We start from the raw sequence: 10,854 nt of genomic DNA on the forward strand, positions 1-10,854 counted from the left end.
GATAAGGACCAGACACTAATTACAAACTGCTTTTGGCTTCAGGTTTTCACTTTAGTATCTTTCAAGGACACAGTAAGAAATGTTTTTAAAAGCTTTCCAAGGAATGGACATAGGCTGTATTGAATGTAGCGCTGACTTTTAGCCCTATAAGATTTGACAGCTGGAAGAAAGTATCACTTACAGGAAGGTTGTCATTTATAAAAATATTTTTTAAAAGTTATTGCATAATCCAGAAGATTGATTGGCTTTACCTAACATATATTCTGACATAATGATTGGTACTTTACAGGCTTTTAAGGGTCATTTTTACTGCTCCCAAGACCCATTGCTTTTTTACAAACAGTTTTGTCAAGGAGCGGTACATCATTTACATGCATAGATTCGCCTACACACATGATAAACCTTCGTGAATGTCTGATATGTAAAAAAAAAGAAATGTAAGTTTTTTCAGTTGTTTATATGGGTCACTAAGGAGATAGCATTTTCATTTCTAGGTTCACGTAAATCTCCTTTTAATGGAAGCACGGATGCAAGCTGAACTCCTTTACGCGCTTCGTGCCATAACTCGGCATTTGACCTGAAGCATCATCACCCAGCGAAAATGTCCTATGTGTGTAGAGACCTTTTCACACAAGATATACATCAGAAGCTGTTTGTGATGTAGCATCAACAATTATTCAATTCTCTAGTGTCAAAGTTTAGCCGTTCTTTTTTGGCGGCTGTAATGTGCAATGATGTGTTTTATTTTTCTTGATGCTTACCATTACTAACAATTGCAAAAATAATACTGAGGAGCACTACTTTGCATTGTTTTATAGTTGGATTTTTTGGATACTGACCATAAATCATGAACCTGGTTTATTAATGCTTAACTTCAGCGCTTTTGGGTTTGTATGTATGTGTATTCTTCTCTTTCCTTTTTTTTTTTTTTTTAATAAGGAAAAGCGCTTACAATCTGCTCAAGCAATTGTTTTTCAGATATTGGAATTCAGCACAGAATGACCTCCTCTGGCCATTCTGAACTTTTAATGTTGTGTCCTAAATCTGGTGGAGGAAAAGCATGCGCTGTTGAACTAAGCTGCTCACAGGACACGTATCTGTGTCCCCAGGAGATTATTTGTCAGGCACTGTTTGTGGTTTTTTTTGTTTGTTTGTTTGTTTTTGTTTTTGTTTTTACTGCTATTGGCGATAACGTGAAATGTGATACAGCCATTGTCCATAATTTAATGTGAAATTAATCATGATGAATTCTATAGCATGCTACTGAAATGCCAAATTCAGCTGTTTTCTTTCTCTTCTGAAACAGAAGTTTCCGTTTTCCATATCAGATGTATATATTAAAAGTGAAATTATGCACAATCCTTTCTATCACTGACAGCCATCCTCAGTCACCAGAATAATCATTGCTCGCAGAGCTGCTCACAGTTCATTCAGTTGGCACATACAAGCCTGTACCCACACAAGATTGACCAAAAAGTTTCTTTGCACATTTTTCTTTTCTCATAGTGTTTTCTATATTGCAGTAAGCAGAGGAAGGTTAATATACTTGTATTTTTTCCTGGTAGGCCTTTAGAACTTCTTTCCCATGGTTTTTCTTCTAATAGGTTGAACAGTTGAATATTCAAAGGTAAAAATTGTGTTTCTATGCATTAATGTGATTGAACAGCAACAACAACAAAAAAAGTGCAATATGTTGGGAAAAAATACTCCGCTGAACTTTCCCCCCATTATGTCATTGCAGAAGTGTCCTTTTGAACAGAGCCATAAAGAAATTTTCTTCCAATTTCTTTATCGCACAAGGCTTTTGCCTTACTGGGGTTGAACGATATTCTTTTCCTAATGCCAAAGCACCCCCTTCCCCAGGAAAAAAAAAAAAATCTCTTTGGACAATTGGTTTTAAAACGATATCAAGTCTTAGGGGAGGAATAAGCATCCAAAAAGTCACATTTTTGCATTGGTTTCTGTCGCTTGGTTAGACTGTCTTCACAGAGCACAACATGATGTGTTTATAGCTTTAATTTGTATTGTGTTACTGAACCAGTGAAGTGCCTAAAGAGACGCTCACAGCTACCAGTAGGACACGACTGCACTGCTTACCACTCGCTGGTTAATTAAGGGTGACTTGAACTTTAAACATGCTAAGTTTTTAAGAACTGCTCCATTTGTTCATAGTAAATAACATTGTCAAAATCCTCCATTAGAGTTCCCACAAAGATTTCATCTTAGACTTACTTCCTTACTTGTTAGGTAGGAGTTTTCTCTCATGAAAGAATCATGGACGAGTGTTTTGTTAGATCATTTTGCCCTTCCATTCATCACCCTTTTCTGGTACAACACGTCAGGTTGCGTTCTTTTAGATTTTGTTCCAGATAAGAAAACAGAAAGATGACTGTAAGCCTACTAACATGAGGTGGCTCTGCATTTTTAGATCCCAGGATCTCGTGTGAAATCTTCCATGTGAGGAAAAAATTACCAATATTTTTTAAGACAGGGTGGATTATTGAAAGATACGATTCAGAGAATTCATGCCAGATCTCCTCTGTGTAATTGCGTAGACCATATGTTGATTTTATTTGGTGTCACATTATACAGATACGTATTAACTGCAAGGGAAGTAGGGGAGTGACAAAACATGGGTGATAGCGTGAATGTTCATTTGACTTCCCTAACCTTAGGGCTTTCAAGCTGAGGATATCTTTGATTCTTGACATCTGGGTTTGGTTTTTTGTTTTGTTTTGTTTTGTTTTTCTTTTCCTAACGTCCTTTTCAGTTAATAGCCCTGTACTGTTGTGCAGGTGACCTGTGTTACAGGATTAAAAGTGAACTTTATAAATGGAAAAGGAGGAGAAATTCTCACAGAACACCATATGAGCTTTAGACCAAAAGGAGAAACAAGGTGTAAGTAACTAAAATGGCCACTTGGTTTTTGTCTTTTGTTTTTTTTAACCCCAGAAATGTAAGTCGTTGGAGTTTGGGTTTTGGAAATATTAGTGCCTTTCCTAGATCTCTTTTCTAGCAAAGTTTCTTTTCAGCTCAGCATTGATCTGTCTCATCAGTAATCAGGAACCTAAGTCAACTTGGACCTATAAACAAAGACAAAACAACATATTTCCGAACCTCAGTGAACCAGCCTAGAAAAACTGACTTCCGGAGGTGCTACCGCACCTACGAGCTGTAGCGTGCGCGGCATTCCAGGGCGCAAATACCATTCTACAGCGAGTTTGCTGGGAACGTTCTCTAACGCAAACTTGAAATTCTGATGTGGTTTTCCAGGGTGGTATTTTTTCAGAGTATTGAATTTACTATGTAGTAATTTATAGTATAGATTTTTATATTAAAATGTGATATTTTTAAAAGAGATATCTGGTTCAATTGGTGTAACGACGTGATTATACGATATGCTTACCTACACCTTGGGGCTCACGTTGTGCCAAACTTTAAATGTGCAAGTGTACTTGGGAAAAAAGCACATGCGAATGTGAATTCTCTGACTTCATCGCTTATCGTGTTAAAATTAGTCTAACAACCCACTGATGTATATGCTTGATTGATGTCTATTTACTTCCCAGCTTCGGTTGTAATTCATAATTTCTCAGATCACCGTAGGAAATACCTGAATACTCTCCCATTCAAAAGTGACTCTGTTCTGTAAGCCAGTCACTTGACGGTAGGAGTGGCCCAGCAGCCACCACTCAATCCTTCAGATTAGGCCCCCTCAGATGGACTCGTGATAATCAGCAGAAAAGAGGCTTTCTGAGATGAGACCACTCATTACCTTCTTTACCTTTTTGAACCACGTATGTTGTCTCAGTCTCAGGAAGAATCTTCATCCCATCCAGGGTACTTTTACCATAAAAGATGACTAACGGGAAATCCGAGCCATGGCCTTGGCCTTTAATTATGGCTTTAAACCTGAATAATGGCAGAGCAATGCAGGGCTGTTTTCGAACAGAAAACTCAGTGGAAGCTTTCTATTATAACCATATTTGAACCAGAGCCCCTATTTTAATTCTGTTATAAAGTCTCCTAAAGTTCTTAAACTCTTCTAAAGACTAAAGAACGTTATTCCAGAGCAGCTTTTTCCTTTTCCACCGTATAGAGTTTTTTAATCCAAAATCTTAGATTTTTATGCCACAGCAAAATGAAATGATCAGCAAACTATTAAAGATCTATACTTAAAAATAGTTCACCACTTTAGTGCAGCGTGTATGCATATATGACAGTAAGATTCTTTTAAACTCTTAAAGACAGTTCATCAGGGAAAACAATAAATTTCAGTGCATGTTATACAAATGATTTGCACTGTGATAGTAAAATGAGGCTTTTGTTTTGTGTTGTGTTGTATTTTGAAGACAATTCAAAATCATTCCTCTGAAAAGCAAGACCTTAAACTCTTCTCTTTATCTAATAGACTTTTTCTTCTTTGCTGCAAATAGGCGGTCTTGCATGGAGTAAAAAGTATGCAACAATAATGTTATACGAACAGTATCTGAAATTTTCTTGGTGGTATAATTCCACAGCACCCTGAGAGACATGCGGCCCCTTAGTTTGGATCAAGTGTGAAGATACTGAATTTGTATCATCAGAACGCACTCTCGGTGGCTGTCATCGTCATCTGTGTTTCCCTACTGTATCCCTCTGGAGACTGAGAATCACATTATGGAGTCTTTCCTCAGAACAGTACTGTAACATGAATGTATTCCTCTCAGTCACCAGAACTTAAACGCCCCCGTGTGTGGAGCTGATTTCCATGCTAACTTGGCTTAGTGAGCATTGTCCACTCAGGTGAGACTTAGAACAAAAAGAGCTGGGGTGAAAGGGATCCTAGAGGCAGAGGCAGAGAGAGACCTGTGAGGAAGGAAAAGGTTTTCAAAGAACACATGTAACATCACTCTGAGTGTGGCTGTTCTCAGCATCGGACCCCTAACATCAAGGAACCTTCCCCTGTGGGAGTTCCGACCTGCATTCAGCCCACCCTTTCCTGCCTGCTTTCTTTCCCCCAAGTGCCTCAACCTTCTACACCCTTGCTGTCCCCCCTTCCCTCAGCCCAACGTGGTCTGCAGGCCTTTTCACCATCTGAACCCAACATCACTGATAGTCACCAGCATTTACTTTTCTGAGTTACTTTTTCTCCACTCATTAAGAATATGACTTTGTCCCAGCTCCCCTAAATCCCTCAAGCATCCAGCTACATTTTGGCTGACCTTTGCCCTGGAGACCCTACCAGATATTATGCAGCACCGAGTGTAATCCTGTCCATCACATTCTCTTCTCCCCTTTCCCGGCTGCCAAAATATCTTGCTGTCCTCTACCTCATCCCCAAAGAGCCTATAAATTCAGAGTATCCAACCTTTTCATGGATTCACTCTCTGTTGTTCAGTAATGCTACTTCCATATTTTAATAAATCGTAGATTTTTGCCTTCTATCAAAGTAGAAGTCTTTATATTTGTACATGATATGGAAATAGAACTATTTCTGTCATGCAGAACTTAGCATTTAGCAGGATTTTAATGTGATTGAGTTACCATCCTAACCTGGATCTATATTAGGGAATAAATACTGGTGTCAGTCCAAGTTATTTGAACGTAAATTTAAAATTCTCTAGCAATCCAGACTGATCCATAACCCTTCAGTGGAACTGGAAATTTCTGGCATATAAATGGGTGGTGTTTCAGATACTTGTTTGATTGTTGTTGCTTGGGCCTTGAAACACGTTTCTAATAGAAGGACATATGATAAAGGATGTTTAGGTGGTCCCATTGGATCGCACAAGCCCATCTGATATATAACATAGATAAAATACCACAAAATTAGGTACATAAGAGTTTGGACAAGATTTCCTAGGTCAGACTAAGCTTCTCACCCCCGTTCTTACCCTGCTCTCATGGGGGGAAAAAAGTACTATGGGATGAAAGGGGAATGCATTGACTCTGTATGTCTTCCCCCGGCTGCATTTCAGTATATCCAGACTTTGTCACTAAGGAACAGGTGCACAGAGCAGGAGGAAGCAAGTCCTTCCTCTCCAGCCAGAGCACACTCTGTGTTATTCCTGGATGGAAACTGTCAGGTTTCTAACATGGGCTGTGTTGCTCTACAGATGGTTGTCTGACCTGAGGGTGAACCACCCTGTTCAGAAGTATAGATTATTACAATCCGTGGTGGTATTCGAAAGCTTTACATTCTGTTCATGAGCAACCCAGCCTGACAGCAGAGTCTAGTAAAATGCCTTTAGGGGCCCAGGAGTGAATCGATGCCTCGTTAAGAATTGAGACTTAATAATAGACGCTGAAGGGATGATTTTTACTAAATCATATGTCATGAAGTGTTCGTTCTAGCTTTAAATTAATTATGACTGCACCACCATGAAGTAGAGAATTGAAAAAGGAAAAATATGGGGTGGGGGGGGAAGAAGGAATATCTGATTTTTTCCCAGTGCTTGTGGAAATCTTTGAGACAATGAAATGCATACTATAAAATAGCCTTTAGAACAAACACCCCATTCTACTTATAACTGATAGGACAACATCAAATATTAGTAAGTCTAAGTATGATAAATAGAATTTTTGGTATATAAATTTTGCTAAAACAGTCTATTTTTCTTGTACCCCTCAGTTGAACCTCTTAAAAATGAATGTATAATTTCCACAGAAAGATTAACAAAGGGAGAGAGAACCTCTGATCTTTAATGCTAAAGTATTGTTCATGAGTTCTGGTTAGCTGAGTGTGCCATTATGACACTTAGCAAATGAAAGTGGCTGTACCTCTCTTTCTTAAATTAATCCATCTTTGCAGATTTCCACCGACTTCCAAATCTCATAAGGAAGGATCAAAAGGAAGCATAAAGGAAACCTATCAGTCGGGTAGGAAGATGTTTCCTTTGTGATGTTGAGAGACTGTCTTCTCCTTTCTGAATTTCACGAGTTCTCTAAAAGGAAAGGCAAGAGTTCAGTGGTACCCTTGTTCATCAAGGAAAAGGAGCCAAGCTCTCTCTCTAGTGCACATTTTCTTTGCATCCATAGATCTTCTCTGGAAAGAAAATACGATTTTTCCCTTCCTCTTTCTCTTCATATCTACTCTTTTCAACTCAAAATAAGGTAGACATAGGAAGCAAACCAAGCCAGTTTGGCATCTTCTCCATGCTAATAGAATAGTCCCACCCACGTGCACAGTCTGAGCGAGGTGAGAAAGAACCCCATCAGGTCAACTTGGAACATGGCCTTGCTCCTCGGATTAGGTCCTTCAAACCTGAAAATAACTTTCCTGGTCATGGAAGAACTGGATGTATCCTTTAGCTTATGAAATAGGATTTGAACTTGAAATCTCTTTTTAAAAAAAACCTGATTTTGCAGGGCAGCTACATGATGAATGTATATATTAAGACTTTGTAGCTGAATTGCACATGAAATCAGATTGCCAACTTCTTGACTTTCAATTTTAGATATCATTTTATCCTTCAGTTGTGAGCGATATATGTAGCATGCTGTGAAATGTCTATTATAGTTCTTTAATTCATCAGTATTAATACAGATTTATCTTTTGCGTTCCTTGGTACTTTTTATTCAATGTAATCAAAAGCTGTGATGTTTTGCCTTTGTAGTCCTGTGCTTTGTTACTGTAATTTTTTTTTTACGAAGCACGTGACTTTGGACTAATGTGAGGCAGATGACATGATCTTTAAGACTGCTCTATATATCGGTCTTACTATATAAGGTTTTCAATTAGAATAAGCTTTTATCAAATAGATCATTGATGCAATTTAGGATTCACACAGTTTTCAGCGTCAAATGGCGGTCCTATATTTATAGTTTCAATTCTGAAAATAGCAAACTTGATAAACAGCCACTTTAAACTTGTTCTGGCAAACCAGCCCCTGCTTTCGATGTAGTAGTCTAAGCTAGTTAACCATATACGCCTTTTCAACTATTACGCCCTCCACGGGAGTCAGCAGTTCAGGAGATTCTAGAACGCGTGAAAGCTTTTTGTATGTATAAGTAGGTTTTATTTTTCCTATGTTGCCGATTTTTACAATTCTGACTAAAGCTGACCTGAATGGATCAGTTTATGTGTAATATTCTAGTGCTTTAATGGCTTTTTTTTTTTTTTTTTGGAGGGATGGGTAATATTATTTGAACAGATGCAGAAGGAACTGTTAGTGGGTCAAGACAAACACATTTGAAATAAAGGAACTGTGTATTAAACATGTTAACAACAATTCATAACTGCACTTTTTATGACATTTTGAAAATCTATTTATAGGTACAGAACAATGGGTTTTGTTAAACTGTATCACATTTATACTTGCAGAAATTTATTTCATTGTTATTAGTAGGAATTTTATTGGTTCAATAAAATTGGCAAAACTGAACCCTGATTACTTGCTTTTATATATACTTGTATTTACATTGGGGTAGCATTCGTGCCTAGGTTCATTTCTGCTTGACGATTGAGACGTGCTTTCAGAAAGACAGCAGAATTTTAAGTCTTTTTTTTTTTCCCTTTATTCCCAGCCCACGGTTTTTTGGTGACATTTCTTATAATCACTTGATATTGCATTAATGGAATATGACAATAGCGTTAGTGGTGCAAAATATATAATTATTGTTACTTTTTAAAATGTCATTGTGATGGCAGCAAGAGCCACATCAATTTCACTATTATCTCTTGTTAGCCAAAATGGTAATATAGAATGGGAAAGGGGCACTGAACCTGGGGTCAGAGCCTGGCTTCAAAAACTTTTTCTACACATTCTAATACTAGCTTTGTGACCTTAGAAGTAATTTAATCTCTGGGAACCTTGATTTCCACACCACAGTCTGAGGGGAAGTCTACCTTCTTGACGTGGTTGCTTAAGAATGAGGTGAAATGTAATCATGTATTTGAAGTATACATAACAGTGGCAGGGTTCAAAGGCTAAATGAGAAAGCCTGACAACAGTGTTGTTGCTAATTGAAATAATGAGGTGGGAAGGACAACAGATGGGGAAGGGAAGATTGTTCAGGTGTAATGGGCACTGATGGTAAGGTCTCAAGTAGATATGAAACACAGTCTTTTGGAAAGCTACAGAAGATGTGTAAAGCCTTTCACGCAAGGTTTTCCAGGGCAAGTCCTAATTTTGATTTATGCTGATTACATAAAAATTCGTATCAAAGGCGAGACCTCTCCCTTTGTGCCGCGTGTCCAGCTGTCCATGCACAATTGGCAGAAATCGGCTCCTTGCTCATGACAGTCTGTCTCTTTCAATAATATGCAATGTCTGGGAGAGAAGAAGGGGACACATCCGGCCAACTCGGCAGCCCGGCCCTTCCTCAAGACCTCCCCCAATTCAGAATCCCCCTTTTTGACACCGGTTCCCTGGGAATTTATTAACAACTTTGAACCATTTTTAAAAGTGAAATAAAAGTCCAGGTTTATGTGTGTGCTTGTTCCTTTCACATACAGGATCTCATTTACTCCTCAGGATAACTTTGGAAAGAATTGTTACCTCCATTTTACAGGTGAGGAAGTTGAGTCTCAGCTTACCCAGTGAGAGTTTGAACTTCAGTCTTTCTAATACCACTTCCTGTACTGAATTTCCCTACTTAATTCAGCCTAAGTTTCTTGCACGATGGTATAAATACTATCAACATGACATTTTACTTAAAAAGTTAAATGATAGTACACGCTCCAAACAGGAGGTTAGATAACTTTCCTCTCCGGCGAACTTGCAACTTTTTTAATTTTAAATAAATGGGTTTTTTTCCCCTCCAGTCGTGTAGGGCACTTCGATTTAAAAGATGGTCCCCAAGGGGAAGCTTCCCAGACCAATTATATCAAATCAGTCCCTATAAATTTAAAGGCTAAGAATCTCTCCCGAGAGAACAACAAGCCTGATCCTGAAGAAGCCTCATGAAAACTTTAAACTAGATTACATTTCAATTTTTAGCACCATTCCACTATATGGTGAAAGTTACCAATTCAAAGTCATAGTTGTTAACACACATCACTTTCTCACCATGGGGTGAGAACAGAGTCAGTGGCAGAAAACGTCTCTTCTCCCTAATCTCACATCCTCGACATGTTTCAAAACACAGGTGAGCCAAATCTTTCCATAGAACTCTTTCAAAAGCAGCTGAGGCAGGACTTCATACTCCCTCTTGCACCGGCCTCTTCCTAAAACGAACATTAACAAATCCTTCATCTTCATATCAAGGTGAAATTTAGGACAATGGGCCTGGTTACAAAACTTTCCACTACCCATTGGCTCTCCTTCACTTGCTCAGAGGCATTAGTACATGCCCCTTCAGCACCATTGCACAATCGCGGTAGCCCCTTGCTGACTCCCTCCCGTCCTGTCCCACTGCTATGGCCAGCTCCGCGCAGGCATTGGCCAGGTTCGGTGGGGGAGCATCTGTTGTGGCCCTAGACTGCTGACTTCTGGCTTCTGGCCCCGGGGCTCCTCTGAGTGCTTGTGGTGGGATGCCAGAGAGAACTGCCTTTGCACTAGGCATGTGAAGTGCTGGCAGTCAAGAGTTAACCCCTGGCCAGTGACTAACGACAGGATGGATGCTTCCTTCTTTCAGTCTCCCAGGCCATGGTTTGGAGACTCACAGGACCCGGAGAATCAAGGACTGGTCTAACTCGATCACCTTTCCCTCTCTCCCTTCTCTTTCCTTCGTCCTCCACTTTCTCTGGTCTCCTAAACTGTGGTTTCTGGCTTTGCTTCCAGGACACCCCAGGCCAAGATAAGGCAGTACAAGATAGGAATTTAGAAAACACATCCCAGAATAAATTCAAATCTCGACGCCAGCATTGCCAGCTGTCTGGCCTTGAACAAGTTACCTAACCCTGTGGCTTCTATGGTTCCTCATCTGTAA

The 10,854-nt window shown here is 39.2% G+C and overlaps 1 protein-coding gene across 1 annotated transcript in view; it reads left to right on the forward strand.

Moving 5' to 3' along the window:
* Positions 1-8,366, forward strand: part of SESN3 (sestrin 3) — a 74,422-nt gene extending 66,056 nt beyond the window's left edge. Inside the window, exon 10 of the mRNA XM_040630979.1 lies at positions 495-8,366. Coding sequence (XP_040486913.1) covers positions 495-581 — 87 coding nt within the window. The 3' untranslated portion in view covers positions 582-8,366. The remainder of the gene's footprint in view (positions 1-494) is intronic.
* Positions 8,367-10,854: the final 2,488 nt, after the last annotated feature.

The sequence above is a fragment of the Ursus maritimus genome, unplaced genomic scaffold, assembly GCF_017311325.1.
Source record: "Ursus maritimus isolate PB19 unplaced genomic scaffold, ASM1731132v1 scaffold_16, whole genome shotgun sequence".
Classification (NCBI taxonomy): domain Eukaryota; kingdom Metazoa; phylum Chordata; class Mammalia; order Carnivora; family Ursidae; genus Ursus; species Ursus maritimus.